This window comes from Scleropages formosus, chromosome 17 (assembly GCF_900964775.1).
Source record: "Scleropages formosus chromosome 17, fSclFor1.1, whole genome shotgun sequence".
Lineage (NCBI taxonomy): Eukaryota > Metazoa > Chordata > Actinopteri > Osteoglossiformes > Osteoglossidae > Scleropages > Scleropages formosus.
This window is the reverse complement of record NC_041822.1, coordinates 16,401,461-16,419,952: the sequence shown is the minus strand read 5'-3', so window position 1 is coordinate 16,419,952 and position 18,492 is coordinate 16,401,461. Positions and strand designations below refer to the sequence as shown.

The 18,492-nt window shown below is 40.3% G+C and overlaps 1 protein-coding gene across 6 annotated transcripts in view; it reads left to right on the top strand.

The window, feature by feature from the left end:
* The window catches only part of iqgap2 (IQ motif containing GTPase activating protein 2), a 64,388-nt gene extending 46,657 nt beyond the window's left edge, over positions 1–17,731 (top strand). For 5 of the 6 annotated variants that reach the window (XM_018758401.2, XM_018758396.2, XM_018758395.2 and 2 more), the window contains 24 exons: positions 242–405; positions 1,054–1,144; positions 1,283–1,450; positions 1,726–1,868; positions 2,126–2,296; positions 3,867–3,950; positions 4,083–4,154; positions 4,250–4,319; positions 5,075–5,283; positions 5,512–5,664; positions 5,983–6,146; positions 6,338–6,562; positions 7,209–7,349; positions 8,265–8,349; positions 8,451–8,683; positions 9,593–9,725; positions 10,630–10,732; positions 11,353–11,494; positions 13,809–13,896; positions 14,389–14,601; positions 15,520–15,680; positions 16,253–16,396; positions 16,900–17,008; positions 17,342–17,731. In XM_018758401.2, coding sequence (XP_018613917.2) covers positions 242–405; positions 1,054–1,144; positions 1,283–1,450; positions 1,726–1,868; positions 2,126–2,296; positions 3,867–3,950; positions 4,083–4,154; positions 4,250–4,319; positions 5,075–5,283; positions 5,512–5,664; positions 5,983–6,146; positions 6,338–6,562; positions 7,209–7,349; positions 8,265–8,349; positions 8,451–8,683; positions 9,593–9,725; positions 10,630–10,732; positions 11,353–11,494; positions 13,809–13,896; positions 14,389–14,601; positions 15,520–15,680; positions 16,253–16,396; positions 16,900–17,008; positions 17,342–17,455 — 3,380 coding nt within the window. In that variant the 3' untranslated portion in view covers positions 17,456–17,731. The remainder of the gene's footprint in view (positions 1–241; positions 406–1,053; positions 1,145–1,282; positions 1,451–1,725; positions 1,869–2,125; positions 2,297–3,866; positions 3,951–4,082; positions 4,155–4,249; positions 4,320–5,074; positions 5,284–5,511; positions 5,665–5,982; positions 6,147–6,337; positions 6,563–7,208; positions 7,350–8,264; positions 8,350–8,450; positions 8,684–9,592; positions 9,726–10,629; positions 10,733–11,352; positions 11,495–13,808; positions 13,897–14,388; positions 14,602–15,519; positions 15,681–16,252; positions 16,397–16,899; positions 17,009–17,341) is intronic. The other variant, XM_018758397.2, reaches the window with a different exon arrangement.
* Positions 17,732–18,492: the final 761 nt, after the last annotated feature.

The following is an 18,492-nucleotide window of genomic DNA, read 5'->3' as shown; positions in this document are numbered from 1 at the left end:
TATGTTTTCACCAAGAAGTTTGAGATGTTTAGCTGATGCAAAGGTATGCGCTAAGCAGAGAAAACATCTTTCTGCAATATTAAACTCATTGTGATTACATAATTACAATAAAATGAATGTGTATTGTTTACAGTGTAATGTAGATTTCAGTGCTCTTATTAAGTTGGAAGTTTTTACTGTATTTTTTTTCCCTTTTCAAAGCAGCCGTTTAGATGTTCACTTGATTTTTCTGCCCCTTCAGTAATCTTGGCCATCAATGAGATCAATGAGGCCCTTGATGCTGGAGAGCCGGAGAAGACTCTCTCAGCACTGCTATTACCTACTGCTAAACTGCAGGGGGTCAACCCATCCTTGGCCAAACACTATCATGATGTGCTTCAGGATGCCAAAGACAGCATACGCAAGGTAGGACTGAACATCTCCTGGGGATGTGTGGGAAATCTTTATTTTCTTGAACTGTAAAGTAATTCAGCTGGTTAGTCTAGCCCTTACTGGGAAGTCCCATAATCTTTCACACACGTTTAATTAAACTCTCTAAACAATAAATCAAGGAAAATAAACACTGTAGTTCAAAGCCCCAATTGTGCATTCATAACATTTGTGCTTAAGAGCCATTGTTGCTTTGATTCTAGCAAGTTTTGTGCCAACTATTCATTATTATTTGAAATGAATAATATTTTGGCAAGAGTCAATGGTTAGAAAAACTTTAACAGCAGAGACATTCTAATGGATGTTTTTAATCTAACAGGTTGTTGCTGATACAAATTAATATCTTTTGATCTTTGGCAGGTCTTGCAAAATTTCCATCATGATTTAAAGGAGATGGTATTTCTTTATTTGCATTAATTCTGTACTCAATTTAAGTAGTTAAGCCTTTCTGCTTAACCTAGATACTTTTTCTTAAGTTAGTCAACCTTGAGCACAGTCTCCTGCACAGTTGCTGTGCCCCAACTTTAAAATACCTGGTACATCTGAATCCACCATTGTAAAATTCCTTAGCCATGTAAATGTGGGGTTTTACATTTTTTTTGCTGCTTTTGGGTGTCCTTACAGAGCTCCAGAGATGATTCTGCTGTACTGTGGCTGGACCAGATCCAAGATGGTGTCAGCACTGCCAACAAGGATGAAGAGGATGCCTTCAAATGTAGGTTTCAGCTTTGGTCTTCTGAAATATGAAAAACTGACTTTTGCAACAGCAGGTGACTCATTTATAATTCCGTGCTTATCTGCTCAAGCCAACGTAACTGCTATTCATCACCCATGTCTTGTCACTCTTTTGCAGTGGCCGAGGCTGTGACAGCCATAAACCGGGAGGTGTCAGGAGGTGATATCCAAGGCTGCTTGCAGACCCTCCAGTGCCCCCATGCTGGGCTCAAAGGAGTATTGCCAGAATGCGCACCTACGTACTACTCAGACCTTGCCCAGAGGCAGACCCTCAATGCTGATGAAGGTACAGTCCGCCAAGCACACACCATCTGGTTGTTTCACTAAGAAATAGAGGTTGTGTCAGGGTTAATGATTTAAACCTTGGACCAGTAATTTTTAGGTGACAGTTTGGTTGCTTTTGGAGAAAGCACAAATATTGTTTGGTTGTTACATTTGTACAATATATTCCATTTTAAATGACCCCAGATTGAGTGTTAGAAATAAATCATAAGCAATTTCACTGTTCTGTCAGGCACCAAATCAGCACTTCATTGAGATGTGTCCTCATTTCCCTTACAGGAGTCAACAAAAGCATGTGGGTAAAGCACAGATTGAGGGACAGGTACTACTACTACTACAACCTTGAAAGCAAACAGGGCACGTGGGTGGAGCCCAAGGGCTTTGTGCATGACAACACTCAGCTGACCAGAGAGGAAATCCAGGTAACATGGATGTATTACCCCTGCAGACTTTCATTTTGTGACCGTGGCTTCCTGAGCTTTGCCAATTATAGCCATAGCAGTACCACAGGGATGTTCATTAGGGCCAACTGCTTTTGCAGCAGAACCCTGTTTTGTAACCATTGACTGACTCATTTCTGCATGGCAGTGACTTTAGCTGTTGTTTCACAAATGTACAAAAGCACTATGCTTCAGAAATAACACCTGCCACTTTGTTTACTGCTCAACCCATCCAACAGGGTATTGTGGGAAGTGTGACGGCAGAGTACAATCGAGAGCAGCTCTGGCTTGCCCATGAGCCACTGATTGTGCAACTGCAGGCCCGGGTTCGAGGGTACCTGGTGCGGAAAGCACACAATGAAAGGCTGGAGTACCTGCAGACACAGGAGCCTAAAGTGATTAGGTTGCAGGTAAATTTTCCCTCTGTGCTGATACTTTACTCAGTCATTTATCATTTTTTTCCCCCCCACTACACATTTTAAAAGTACACTGTAGACCCGATATAACGCACACAGCGGGGTCCAAAATTTCATGCAGTGTTATCAGTGAATCTACATTGTAAAGTTGCTGGTTTTGATGAAGGCTGAAGAAAGTTAAACTCCAGTTTGCTACTGAGAAAAGATTTAATGTAAGTAAAAGCAAATGTTCACCTGGGGGGGTGGGGGGATGCTGTGTCGGTGCTGTGTCACAGCATAAATACTTTGTCACTACTAAACACTGAATAAAGTGCAATTCAAGAGTTCTTGTTGGGATACTAATTTGCAAATAAGAGAGTAATTTAAAGCCATATTGCTTTGGCACAAGAGAGCAAAGTTACATGAAAAGATTGTGGAAATAAAAGGCTTTACAACATGTAAAGTGACAACATACAGATACTAAGGATCAATTTATTTATTTTTTTTAAAATATGTCTGTGTTGTACTAATTGCTATATATACCTTTTGGCTTTCAGAAATGTGGTTGGGGACCACCCAGATTTGAAACATGTGGAAAAGAATTGACCAAAAAAACATAGTCCAAACTCTGACTGCTTTATATGCAATACTGCGTTGTACCAAGTCGCATTATATCGGCTCTACAGTGTATATGGTCTTAAAATACACACACATTGACTGAAACTGCTTGTCCTGAATGGGGTCACAGCGAGCCAGAGCCGAACCCGGCAGCACAGGGTGCAAGGCTGGAGGGGGAGGGGACACACCCAGGACGGGGCACCAGTCCGTCACAAGGCACCCCAAGCAGGACTTGAACCCCAGACCCACCTGAGAGCAGGCACAGGCCAAACCGGCTGCGCCGCCACCACGCCCCCCGGTCTTAAAATATTAACGCTATATTCTTGAATATGAAATGTACTGCAAGGTTACTGCTCTGGACGAATCCATTATGTAATGTAGCTCTTCTGAAATCTCTTTGACTTGCTTTGGGGAAAAAGTCCAGTTTTGTAACAGTTCTTTTTTTAAATTTTATCCTAAGCCTTAAGGAAAGTTTTGTTTCACAGTACACTGTTTAAATAATTTCACACAAGGTTTTCAAGTGTCATTTTACAGAACTCTGTTTTTGAAGCAACCTGTATATTTGATCATGGAGTTCACCCCAAACCTCAGGCAGCCTGTTTTATATAAGGTTTTTCTGTTCTCAATGCTTGCTGGAAGAGGCTTTGTCCTCCAGTTTAAGATTTTGAACTGATGACCTGGAAATAAGGTTTTATTTGGAAATTTGTTTGCAAATAATACATGCGAACTCCCCACATAACAGGTCTTGTACCTGAGTCCTACACTTTGCACAGTAGATTTTAAATTGGGGGAGCTGCTTTCTTGTAGAAGGTGCCTTAAAAAAATAAAAACCATACAATATTTTTTTAATAAACAATTTAAAAGTTTAGTTTGCCTTTCTGGTACAGAAGTAGCTTGTTAAAGTGCTCGCAATTTAGGCAGCTGTTTGCTGCTGTGAACACTGATGGATCATTGGTTGGTTCTGCAGGCTTCCTGGAAGGGATACAAACAACGGAAGTCATACAAGGACAGACTTAGGGTGCTTCAGGATAATGTAGGCGCTGTTGTAAAGGTAAATGACCATTAAATTACATGGCAACACTAAAGGTGCAATTGGTGTAATGCTAATCTTGTATAACATAAACCCAACTGGGAGAGTTTGCATATATACTTACATGATACTTGAATTCTCTCCTCCGTTAAGATTCAGTCATGGGTGAAGATGTGGAAAGCCAGACGTAAATATTCGAAGAGACTCCAGTATTTTAAAGACCATGTAAGTCTGCTCTCAGATGAGGAAAAATTGTGTTTAATCATTATTGCTGCAGCGTGATGCTTCTACACATTCACTATTTTTCCTGTTTTGCACAGGAGAAAGAAATAGTCAAGATACAAGCTTTCCTGAAGGCCAATAAAGCAAGAGATGACTACAGGACACTTAGTGAGTGAGGCATTTACTGCAGCATTTCACTCAGTGTTGGTTCTCGGTGCCGACTGACCTAACAGTCTACTGCATAAAATAGATGAAAAACCCAATCTGTGCCTGAAATAATATTCACAAACTGCTCTCTAATTATCATAGTTATTACTTTTATAAATGAGTTCTTCCCATTTTATAATAATCTTTGTATAGCCCCTCTAAGAGCAACTTCTTAAAGCACTTTACAGTAAGAAAATATGTGATAAGTATCTATGCTTTAGTTTTCAAAGTACAGTATGCAGATTGTAAATGAGAGGGAAACTGGATGTGGGGAAAAAAGGAAGCACCCAAATGTGGCATGGTAGCCTAGCAAGTACCGCTGCTGTCTCACAGCGCCTGGGTGGTGCGAGAGGACATGGATTTGATCCCTGCTCAGTCTGTGTGGGTTTCTTTTGGATGCTCTGGTTTCTTCCCACAGTCCAAAGACATGCTGTTCAGGTTCACCTATAGTGTGTGACTGACAGAGAGAGTGTGTTCCACTGATGTATGGATGTGACCCATTGTAAGTAGTATATGTAGCAGTGTAAGTCACCTTGGTGATGAGGTGTGTGGGCTGATAACACCACATAGAGTTCATTGGAAGTTACTTTGGGGGGGGAAAAAGCATCTACTAAATACATAAATGTGAATGTTATGTATAATGTGTATGTTTGTGGGTATTAAGCTTGGAGATAGTCATTTGCAGTTTATTGATGGATGTGTATATGTGTCTACAGCAGGAGCTGAGAACCCCCCTCTCTCCGTTGTGCGCAAGTTTGTTCACCTGTTGGAGCAGAGTCCCCTTGATCTACAGGAGGAGTTGGATGTCACTCATCTGAGGGAGGAGGTGGTCACCAAGATTCGCTCCAACCAGCAGATGGAGAGGGACCTCAATCTGATGGACATCAAGATCGGTCTGTTGGTGAAGAATAGGATAACCCTACAGGTGTGTCTTTGTCTCAGGGTTTAGCTGTACAGTTGTGTGGAACACAGGTGGGTTTTCAGATATCAAAACTCAGACTTGGATGTTCTTGTTTAATTCAAAGTTATTTTACTCTAAAGTCAACGTGTGTGTCCACATAGCCTTTTATTTTCTCTTTATGTGGGAAATGCTTTTGATGCACATGAGAAATACAGAGGTCCTTCATTGAATACCTTCTCGTTGCTATAACAGGATGTTGTGTCCCATAACAAAAAACTGACAAATAAGAAGAACAAAGACAGCAAAGATGAGATTCCCACAGGAGGCAAGCAAGGCATTAAAGGCCTGAGTAAAGAGAAGAGAAAAAAGCTGGAGGCCTATCAGCATCTCTTCTACCTGCTCCAGGTGAGTGGCCACATTCTCACTTCAGATATATACCTGTTCAAGGCGAGTTACAACACTCAGTGCTGTGGAAGTACATCCCCTCCAGTTAAGCCACACCTACCTGTAAACAGAATTAATTGTCCTAGTGAGTTTGTGTGAGGAGGGCATTCCAGATCTATGTTACACAAATGTTGGAGGAAGAAGATTCTTTCCTGACAAATGTCTGTGAAATCAGACCACCTACTGTCTGTGTATAAGGGATGGGCAGTTTTTTTTTTTTTTAAAAAAAAAAAAAGAAGCCCCTTCAGTTTTAACTACTATTCCATTCCTGGTCCACAGACCAACCCAACATACCTGGCCAAGTTGATCTTCCAGATGCCTCAGAATAAGTCTACCAAGTTCATGGACACGGTCATCTTCACACTTTACAACTTTGCCTCCAACCAGCGAGAGGAGTACCTGCTGCTAAAGTTATTCAAGACGGCTCTAGAAGAGGAAATAAAGTGAGTTCCTGCACTGTTATCTGAGTACTTGGATTTGGTCATGATTAAGCAGAATCTCATCTGTTGAACCCTTCAGACCTTACAGTGAAGTTCTTTAAATGCTGTTCCTTCATACGGTGCTAAGCAACAACCTCAAATGTAGTTCTGTGTTAAAGCTGCGAGATGTCAAAGTGATCACTGTGTCCCCACAGGTCAAAAGTAGACCAGATTCAGGACATAGTAACCGGAAACCCAACGGTTATCAAGATGGTAGTGAGCTTCAATCGTGGCGCACGTGGTCAGAATGCCTTAAGGCAGCTGTTGGCTCCAGTTGTGAAAGAGATTATTGAGGACAAGTCTCTGGCAATCAACACCAATCCTGTGGATGTCTACAAGGCCTGGGTCAACCAGTTGGAAACTGCCACAGGGGAAGCCAGGTGAGCTGGTGAATAAGCAGATTTTAGGGAGTATCAGATCTGCTTTTCTGTTCTTCTTAGTCCTTTGAGACCTTAGTCTATGATGGCTTGCCGTGTTGATCAACTTTACAATGAGCTAACCATTTTTAAAGCAGGGTATTCTTACTGTATTGATGCAGAGTAAATACCCAGATCAAGGGTACTACAACAGGGGGGTGAGTGGAGCTGTAAACCTCCAGATTGAGGCAGGTTTGGTGGGTCAGGTTATACATCACTGAAAGGTCTTTTTGTGAAGTTGTGACTTTTTGATAAATATCTGTCTCGTAAATGTATAACTTGTTGAAAATTAAACACTTTATTACATGTGAAATTTTGCTTACACTGAAATTAAGGCACACCTTCAGGTTTTATTTTTGGTTCACTGGTGTATGATGGAATATTTTGCATTTCTAAAATAGCGTTGTGATTTCATTCTTTCATTAGAGGAAATGAGTGAGAATATATATTTTGAGTCATACATGTATTGTGTTCCATTTTCTTATAGCAGTGGCATACTGTTTTATTCATGGAGATTTTATGGCTTTTTTTTTTTCTTAAACTTTAGAATGGATGTACTAGATGTGCTCAGTGCCAGTGTTGCAGCTCTGTTTTTTTTCTCTTGTTTCAGTAAACTGCCATATGAGGTGACCCCAGAGCAGGCCGTGAGCCACGAGGAGGTGAGGGCCAAGCTGGAGGCCTCAAACCAGAGCCTGCGCGTGGCCACCGATAAGGTGCTTAGCTCCATTGTGTCCTCGCTGGACAACATCCCGTAAGTGCATGAGGTGGCATAGCTCACATTTGTGCATGGTGGGGGATTTAATTAAATTTATTTAGCTTAAATATTAAAATGCATAAGGTACATTCCAGTAAGTAGAACTTATATTCAGTCCTCATATAATGCGGTCCAGTATAACAAGAAATCACTACAGCAAATTAAAGAATATGTACCCCTTATTTGTACAACTATGCGCTAACTATTTTGTATAATAGCTTTTTTGCCTATTAGGCGGTCATTTTACTTTCATGCACATCCTCTGCAATCTTGGCAAAGATGCAACAGACAGTACCACTTCTCAAGCATGCCATCAACCCCATGCAGCGGCGTCCTCACAACACAACTTCTGCCCCTACTATCAGTTCAGAGTAGTCATTCAACACAAAAGCAACAAAGTAAATGGGGAATAAACATTCAAGAAAATTACAGAATACCACTTCATTTGACCATGTATTGCAGTTATGCTTAGCTCAAGGCAACATGGGAACTTCGTCCTGTTTCCCATGACACTGATAGTCTTAATGAATCACAACCACTGTTGAATGTAAATCAAATACTGCAAAGTAGAAGATTAGGTACGATTATTAATTCATTTACTTAAGTACTTGTTTGTACGTCAGGGTAATTTTTACTAAATAAAATGTAATTGTTTTTAGCAAATTGTCAACCACAGCAGCGCGGCTTGATTCTGCAGATAGCTGTAGTTACAGTTATGGTCCACTAGGGAGCACTACTGCTCACCTAGTTTTGTCTGAGCAAGGAAAGTAGAGAGCTGCAGATTATGATGACATGCATTTTCTTTTTTTTTTCTTTTCCTCCTCTGTGTCATACCATAGTAATACATTTTTGTGTTCTGGACAACATGGTCCTGTCCTGTGCCACATCATCCAATTATTTGTTTACATATAGTTACGGCATGAGGTACATAGCAAAAGTTCTGAAGAATTCACTGCATGAGAAGTTTCCAGATGCCACTGAAGACGAGCTCCTGAAGGTAGTCATATGCTGTATCACTCCACCCTCCCTTGACACTCATACAGAAAGGTACAAGGACTCCAGTTTGTGGCAGTTCTCACTTCTCACCTTTCCTTGCAGATTGTGGGGAACCTGCTCTACTATCGCTACATGAACCCAGCCATCGTTGCACCAGATGGGTTTGACATTATTGACATGACAGCAGGAGGGCAGCTACATTCAGACCAGCGCAGGAACCTGGGTTCTGTAGCTAAGGTGCTGCAGCATGCTGCCGCAAACAAGCTATTTGAAGGCGAGAATGCCCACATGACCTCCATGAACAGCTTCATCTCACAAACTTACCAGAAATTCAGGTGAGAAGATAATCTGAAAATCCTAAACATACTCAAAGCAATACAAGTATAACACCTGGACCACTAGACGGCTCATCTGACGGCGCTACTTGGGAGTAGGACTAAGATTTACAGATTTAGTATGTAGTCTTTAAGTGGTGTTCAGAGTGCTCATATTGTCAGTAGTGATTTTAAATTTAGCTGCATACTGGAGAGCGTCTGTTAATACCATAGCCCATAACCCTTTATTGTTACTAGAAAACTTGGCTGCCAGATGTAGAGCAGGCTCCTGTGACTCTCTGCAGAAATGTACATTTCCAAGCCGTAAAGACTGGACAGGTCATGGAAAACGCAATGATCCTACCATGTGTGTCAAACATCTCCTCTGTACATCATTATGTTCAATGTGTTGAGTGCACTGACTAACAAGACCTCACCACAAGATGCATTGGGGGTACTGTGGTTTGCTGAAGATGTACTAGACAACGTAGGGAATGGCTTTAGCAGGGGCTGTTGGATCATTAGAAATTGCTGTCAGCCAATAGTATGCCAATGCTGCCATTCACATAAACAATTGAGGGGAACTGTTCCCGGAATCCCACCCATACAAGGGAATGTGATTCACATTTACTGGAAAATGGATAAATTCACTGGTGTGATTTCTGCACAAAACCACACCCATTTTAAAGTCACATTCTGGTGTGCTGTCAATCCCATAACCAACATTTTAATGACTTGTGTGATAATTAACAAAAATCTTTGTTTTAATATCTAAACCTCTCCTGAATTGAGTGGTTCTGTATTGATGGATGTTTGTGTCTGTAAAATTAGTTTTTTGAATGCTGTTTCAAAATTGATAGTGCTTAATTCCTTGTTTGATATGGTGCAGGTTCAGAGAGGCCTCCTGTTAATGGTTCTGTCCTTGTGCAGGACTTTCTTCCAGGCTGCCTGTGATGTCCTTGAGCCTGAGGAGAAGTTCAATGTGGATGAGTACTCTGACATGGTGACACTAAGTAAGCCTGTCATCTACATCTCCATAGAGGAGATAATCAACACACATTCGGTAAGACTGGGAGTCCATTAGCTGTGGAGCTGTACACATCGTAGTGTGTGAAATGGCACTGTTGCCAATGCTTTTTGTGTGTTTTTTAAAAACTAGAGCTGTTCTGTGTCAATACCTTGTTTAAGGGTAATATACAGGGAGCAAGTTTCAAACTTAAGGTCTCTGAGTGGAAGCTGATTGCTCTCCCCACTACCTTGTTGCTGCTTCATCGCTGAAATATTTACTGCAGTCAATATGATAGCAAAGCATAGTTTCTTCTGAAAAACAGTAGTAACTATAGTGGGATCTTTGGGGTTCTTAGCTGCTGCAGTGAGCTGGGTTTGGACAATGAAGTGCAGATGTTTCACTGGTGGAGTGTCATTGATCTAACTGGGGGAGGTGAGGAAAACACTGTTCCTCTCCTACTCGGAGAGGGCTCAGGGAAGTAGACACATGTAATGAAGACCATGTGTTGTAAATGTGATGTAATGTCATTCCCCTGTTTGTCTCTGAAAGATGAGTAATTTTGTGATCCACACAAACTGAAGGCAAGATATGAGACCTGCCTCATATTCCTCTGCCATTATCTTAGAAACTATATTCTACATTACAAGTTTTATATTGATTGATTGCACAGATGGAGCCACAGACCTGCTGCATGCTGCACTTAATGTCACCCATTTTCCATCTACAGGTTGTTGTAATAAAGTTTTCTGACATGATGTAATGTCTGGGAGGCCTTATTGTACAGTGCTGTGTTTAAGATTAACATTTTTCTCTCTGTTAGATTTTAAAATGCCTGCTTTTGTTACATCATCAGTGGTTCCGTATCAGATGAGTGTGAAAATGGAAATTCTGCAAGAATCGTTTACGGAGTGGGGATGCATCCCATCAAACCCGCTTTGACTCTGCTTCTGTTCTGTAGCTGGTGCTGGAACATCAGGAGGCCATCTCCCCAGATCGCAATGATGTTCTGCATGAGCTGCTTGAGGACCTGGGCGATGTGCCTGACATCGAATCTCTTCTGGGTACAGTTCTTCTCACTGCTTTCAGAATAAGGTTATATATACTGATGCCCAGACATGGTTATCATTAGCACATGTGATTAAAATGGTGAATTCTAACCAGTTCCATAATTGCACACTAAAGCAAATAAGGTAGTGTCTTCCCAAGGGAGCAGTGGTAGCCAGCAGTAGATTTCCTCCTGGTGTCTGAAGCTTGAATCCAGCACCTGCTAGACTACCTTTCTTTGGACTGATGATTTTATTAGTCTGTACAGTGCATTAAGTAATGTCGCCGATTCACCCGTAACCACTGCACCTTGGCCATAACTTATGAACACAGCAGATTCCAGAAGTCTGTCTGGAGCTACAAACAAATGGAGTTAAAGTTGCATTTACAACCAGTTAAAAAAAAAAAAAAACAAAAAAAAATAAATAAATCAATAAATGAATGAATTGAATACGTATGTCCATCCACTTTTTAACCAATAACATTCTGTAAAAAGACTCTATTAGCGACATGCTATAATGAATAAAAAAAACTCATATTTCTAATATTTAACAAAAGCAAGTCTACTATCCAGTGTAATAGTGTAAAAACAAAGCTGTGTTTTTGGAGAACCAGTAAAAGGTCCTTGTTTGTTTAGGGGAAGGAGCTGTGGACCCCAATGACCCTAACAAGGAGAGTACCCTCAGTCAGCTGGCCAAGACAGAAGTCTCCCTCACCCTCACCAGCAAGTTCGAACTTCTGGATGGAGATGCCCAGGATATGAGGACTCTGATGATGAAGTAAGCCCCAGTCCTCTGTTGTCCCCATTCAGCACCTTTCTGCTCGGTCTTTGTCCTTCAGTTAGGGGAAATGGACTCCAGCTAGTTGATTTAGTGCTTTGTCTTCATCATGCAATGAAAGTTAAACTACTTTCTGATATACAGTACTCTGGCCTGCATTATGAACATTTTTCAGCACCAGTTTCATTTTTTCCCCAGCTTTTAATTGCTTAGCTGACATAGCTTTATATTTGTGATGTACATTAAATGACTAAGCCAGACGGAAACAAATATGGTGTCAAGTCTGCAATTGTTTCTTGGCCAAATGTGAAGAAACCATGTGTGAGGTTTTAGTGAGAGCTAACTTGTTTTTCTTTTTTTACTGTAGCTTAACTCTCTCATTATAGTAAAGGGAAGGTTCCTCAGCCTGTTTTCCCTTGAGGAAAACCGATCAAAATAACCGGAAGAATGAACCACGTATTTCAAAACCCACCTGCGTAAAGAACTCGGCGGCTCTGTGTTTTGGGGAAACATTCTGAACACGCAGATCGCTACAAGCCACTCGTGTTAATCGCAAATATCCCAAACAAAACTGTGATCTTCAGGGCTGATAGAGGAACATTTATCTCCTCCGTATAGGTTTGGAGGCCTACATATACATAGATTCCCCCAAAAACAGGATACTTATTTACCATGGGCTGATGAAATTTAACTACACTGCAGATGTAACATTTCTTTAACTGACACTGAGTCACTCTGGATTTCTGTAAACCTTAAAGGTTTCATTGCAGATGAGTATAAACCTTCTAAATACTGTTTATCAACAGGAACTGACATATTTAGAAAGTCAAAGAGGCAATAAGTTTGAAAATTTATCAATAATAATATTTAATAATTAATTGAATGCTGTTTAGAGAAGCAATCTGTTTTGTTTATGTACAGACATGAGTTCTTTACTTTGGCATAACATTTAAATCTAATCACTTCTGTTTTTTCCCTTTGGAGATTTGGAATGAAACCAATGTAATTTCCTTTGTTGCGAGAATGGAAACAGTCATGGGGCAGCCAAAGTGGATATATTTTAAAGGCAAGGAACCAACTGTCTTTTTAAGTGAATGAAAGAATGGAGGGAAAAAAATTGTACAGTTTAACAAAAATGCAGTGCTGAATTTCTTGTGTAACTGCACACATTATTTGTTTGGGAGACAATCTCTCACACACACGATGTCTAGAACCACTTGTCTCAAGTGGGATTGCGGCAAACCAGAACCAAACCCGGCAACGCAGGGCGCAAGGTTGGAGGGGGAGGGGACACACCCCAGACGGGACACCAGTACGCTGCAAGGCACCCCAAGCAGGACCCCCCACTTGGGAGACAATGTCAATGCTTTTTGTCTAGCTCGGTTTTAGGTGTTTTCTCATCAGAAAAAGTGTCTCAGAATGCAGTTTGGAAAATCAGACTGGGAAAAATACTTTCCTCTTCTAGTTTTGTTTGACCATTAAAAGGTTACAGGTGTCAGTGTGAATCTGGGTGTATGAGAAATGTAACTCATTATCCATGAGTACAAGTTTCCCCTTTCCACATGTCAAAAATCTTTTTTTTGTGTATCAGCAGTTCTGTGAGCTGAACTGAATTCTAACTCCTGTAGTCAAGAGCTAGCCATGCGGTACTGCTTCACAGTAAATTTTGTCTGAATATCAAAAGCATTACAGAGCAGGAAACAGGAAAGTGTGACTCAACAATGGCAGGATTCCCTAAGACATTATGCATAGCTCAGTTACCCTGGCGCCTCACTTATTGTCATTCGCACAATACTGTTTCCTCTTTAAAAGTGCAAAGCGAAGCATAATTCTGAGCCCTGGTGAAAAGTCTGCTCTGTGTAAAATAATAAAAATGGTGCATGCAAATTTACATTATATCTGTTATGACATGAATACAGCTGTCATGTATGTATGTATTTTACATTTTACATGTATTCATTTAGCAGATGCTTTTGTCCAAAGCGACGTACATCTCGGCAAAAGTACAAAAAGTATTTTAGGATGTTTTGGAGTTACAGCTTCATCCTCTTTCTATAAAACTCATATATTTTTATGTGGTTCAATGCCTACTGCAGATAATATTGACTAGCAACTAATTATTCACTCATCTAAAGTGGAAATTCAGGTTCTGCATGAATTCATTTTTTTTAATAGAACTAATACTTCTGCAGCTGCTATGGGAAAACAAGGACTCATAGTGAGATTCTGAAAAGTTTGTGCAGTTATTGTAAATATTAATGTTCCATTTTTAGGTGCATTTAAAGTCAACACTTTAAGTCTCCGTTTCCAACAGGACTAAAAAGCTAATAGTGGATGTGGTGCGGATCCAGCCAGGAGAGACACTCGTGGAGATCTTGGAAACACCTGCCACAGCACTTCAGGTAAGGGGCATGGCATGTCGCACTGCTTCTTGCCCATGTGCTGTCCTTTACCCTGCCTGCCTACCTACAGCACCCAAAAACAATATGGATCCTCCTTTTAAACATTACAAGAATCGATACTGTTGTGACACTACTTCGGATCCCAATGTTTATATCATAAACTCTACCTGATTAGCTATACCTTATCAGCAGGTGACTAAGGGCATCTCAGTGTCAAAAGTATTGAGGGTGTAGCATCTTGTTGGTGTAAAACATGTTACTTCTGAGTGCTTTGTGGTAGTAGGATGTAATATGTGTTTATCAGCCAGAGACTGAAGCACATTAACGAATCAGCTTTCCTGACTTCTCATGTAAACACGCTGCTTGCTTTGACCAGGTTTCCTCAGGTAAAACCCACAGCCTTCTCCCATGCCACCACAAAACATTTAGCCTTGTAATGGCCAACAAAGTGCTTCCTGTGGAATCTCATTCTGACCCCATTGTGTCTTGCAGGAGGCTGAGCACGTGAAGATTATTGAGAAACGTGCAGCACAGGACACCAAGATGCCAGATGGAATGAAGAGCAGTCCATCTGTGCTGGAGGACCAGCAACTGCCACTGGAGCAAAAGAAAAGGAAGATCTTGAGAAATCTGCGCACCCTGGAGCAAGCTGGCCTTGTTTCCTCTGAGAACAAGTACCAGGAAATCATCAATGACATATCCAAGGTATGGACTCTCAGAAAGGGAGCTCTTTCTCAAAGGCTGAGATGACTCTCACATTCTGCTCAGGGCTAGAAAGTGATGGTATAAAGAGATATTTAGTTTTAAACTAACTGACTCAGTTTAAACTTTTTAATATTGACAAACATTTGTGTTTTTTTTTAATGGATGAAAATGCTTTAACATTCCTGTTGGCATTTGTTTCAAGGTCCCCAGTTTAGTTTTTGCCAAATCTGTCTTCTGTGTACCATCCTGGAATTTCGGTGGTATAAGGCTCCTCTGATTAACAGTTTTTCCAGCTACTGGGTTATTTTGAACACTGTGTTAGAGTTTTCACTGGTAGAAGAAAGAATGGTGGTGTAAATGCTGTTTTGTTACTAACATATATTTTTATAGGTTAATGTACAGTATACTCAGCACGTTTCCTTTTTTGATGTCACTCTAGGTGTGAGTTGGTGAAATGTGAATTGACTTCCAGCCTGAAGGCCTGGAGGTTTTATAAGAAAAACTTTTAAAATCTTACTTGGCAAAAGTTACTGGTTTATACAGGCTGTTTTTCTGCAAATTGCTTTGAATAGAAAGTTTAGTTAATTTCATAGAAAATATACCAGCCATTTTCATTTGTTACCAGATACCAATAATATAATAGTTATCTTTAAAATGTACTTTAGAGTTACAAAAAGTGTGTGTGTGTGTGTGTGTATATATATATAATTTTTTTTTTTTTTTTTTTTTTTAAAAAAAAAAAAAAAAACTCCTTAGTGATATGGGAAAACCTATCATGGTCAAAATGTATTGTATGATTTGGATTGTTTTGCTCACACTGAGTAGGAAATGTATAACCTATACATAGATTTGCCTTGGCTTGTTGCCATTAGATCACTTTCCCCAAGTGTCTCCATTAATCTCTGGTGTGATTGATAGGACATCCGGTACCAGAGGCGATACAGGCAACGGAGAAAGGCTGAGCTGGTGAAATTACAGCAGACACTGAGTGCACTTAACTCCAAGACGACTTTCTACCAAGACCAGATCAACTACTACGACACCTACATTAAAACCTGCCTTGATAACTTGAACAGAAAGTAAGCCTCCACCAACAGTGCACTCAGCCACATATTCACTTAAAAATAAAAAACTCTCAAAATATTTGTATATATCAATTTCTCAAAACATATCATAAAGCAGAATAGTTTTTTGAGGAGATTTGTTTAGACAAATGTTAACTTTCCTGATTGAGGGGGTGTGCGGTGGCATAGCAGGTTTGGCCAGGTCCTGCTCTCTCTGGCGGGTCTGGGGATTGAGTCCTGCTTCGGGTGCCTTGTGGCAGACTGGTGTTCCGTCCTGGGTGTGTCCCCTCCTCCTCCAGCCTTGCACCCTGTGTTGCCGGGTTAGGCTCCAGCTCACCGCGACCCCGCTCAGGACAAGCGGTTTTTGACTGTGTGTGTTTGTGTGAGATTTTTGCTGAGTCTTGGTCAGCCTTGATTGGCCAATTTATCAAGTCTTTTCCCTCCAGTGATTGATTAGGAACTGTGAGTGTTAGCTGAGTTCCTTCTTGATCTTCTCACAGTTAGCTCATTGATAAGTCATTCAAAAAAATGCTGTTATCTACCAGTTGGTCTGTTTTCTAAGAGTGATCATAAATGTCTCGATGTAGGAATGCCAGAAGGTCCATCAAGCTGGACAAAAAGGGGGAGGACAGGAGCAGCCGGAAGTCCAAACAGCAGTCACTTAAATACACAGCTGCTCGCCTCCATGAGAAGGGAGTCATTCTGGAAATAGAGGGACTGCAGACAAACCAGTGAGTACAGTATTGCGCCTGCTGACTTGGTTTTATTTTTTGTGTGTGTGAAAGGGTAGTTCTGATGGGCAGTGTGACCTGTTGTCTGACCTTTGACACCTGAAGGAAGCTGCCTCAATAAGAGAGCCTAACTGGCTCTGATATGTTACCTCTTCAGCTGTTCTGGTCTCTTAGGATGTGCTCAGGCCATTTCCTGTTTTGTCCATTCTATGTTCCCATAGAAGCAGTGAGGAAAGCCAAGCCGCCTTGTGACTAGATCAGGTATAACTGGAGCAGACTCTGCTTCAAAGGAAAAGCAGAGTCAGAGTCCAGAGCAGGAGAGACGATGTTTATACTGAAGTTTCTTTTTCTGGAACATGATTTGAAGCAGTTTTTTTTTTTTTTTTTTTTTCTTTTCCCCTCCAACTTAAATGATAAAACAGATCCACTGTTGCAGTGAGCTTGTTTTGCTATGCCAAAGAACATTACAACATCTCTTTGCATTTGTTTTTCTTTTAACTTAGGTTCAAAAATGTCATGTTTGACATTTCACCCAGTGAGGAAGTAGGTGACTTCGAAGTGAAAGCCAAATTCATGGGAGTGGAGATGGAAAAAGTCCAGGTCCATTTCCAGGTAAAGCATAAAACAAAGTGTCACCTTTCGGACATGTTACTAGCACTGGGGGGGAGGGGTTTTTTTTTTTTTTTTTTAGAAACTAATGCTGCATTGGGCTTAACAAAAAATACTTCTAGAAATGCTGTTTTGAGGGTAACCTTCTCTACTGTGCATTAAAATAGATTAAAAGATTTTCTAAATCAAAATGACATTTTATGGAGTAATTATAACTGGTATTGAGATGCTTAAAAAGTAGTAGACAATTTTCGTTCTAATTCTTGACATGTGTAAGTGATACTGTTGGCACTGGCAATGATGTCATATGGTTGGTGTCCTTCACTCCTTCCACAGGACCTTCTCCAGCTACAGTATGAGGGAGTGGCTGTTATGAAAATGTTCGACAAGGCAAAAGTCAATGTAAATCTGCTGATTTTCCTGCTCAACAAGAAATTTTATGGAAAGTGATGCATCTTGTTGCAAAAGAGGCATTTAAAATGGACAGTGCCTTGAGCTGATTATGAAAATGGCATGACTGGATCATTCTTCTCATTTGAGTAAAACTGGAATATATTCTCATATTAGAGCAAGTGATGAAAATGGACTGGGGATCTAATCAGTTCAGAAAACAAAAACAATGAAGAGCCTGTAAGAGTATATCTTTTTTATCTTAAGTAAACTTGGAAATTATTCAGTTAATATCACAGTGTGTTGTCTAATGAATAGTTATGTCTGTTAATTAATCATTGGTTTTTCGCTGGGCAATTGTACATGGAATATATTTTGAAATTACACTGTAATTAAATTTTTATATGTAGAAGTTGTATCACCAAACACATTGTTACCACTTGTAAAGAAAATTAAATGAACCTGTTATGAAATGCACTACTGCCTCAAGGTTATACTGGGAGTCATGAGGTGTAACATCGGCACCCGACTGCGGCCTGCTGGGTCATGTATAGTGTTCAATTGTGCCTTTATATCCTTGAGCGCTGGGAAGCTTTACATCTTTTAAAAATTAGCCAGTGGACTGTCCTTTCTAGTGTTTCTTCCTTAAAAAAAAGTATATATATATATACAGTAAAATTGTAATTTAAAGTAATTGCAATATTTTAAAAGAAACAAATAAACTTAACATAAATGTATTTGTCTTTTTTCTTTCTCCCCCCCCCTTCTCCTCTGATAGCCCAAAGAGTAATTGTTTTGATGCTGCGACTGTATCTGGTCATAAAATAGTGTCACTGTCGGATTCCTATGTTTTTATTTTGTCCCACTAGCTTAGCTCATATTCCGAAGGACGTTAATTAATCGCTGCTTTTCCTAAATTTTTTTCTATTATGTGGGTTTTCTGATCCTGCAGTCTTGTTTCAGCCGAGTAATGCAACAGTCAATATTTTTATGTTCAGTATTTATCTATTTCCACCACCGCTCAGCTGGGTTGCTTTCTTTTGACAGATTAATCAGACTGAAAACGCACATTTGGAAACTGAATTTCATAGTATAAT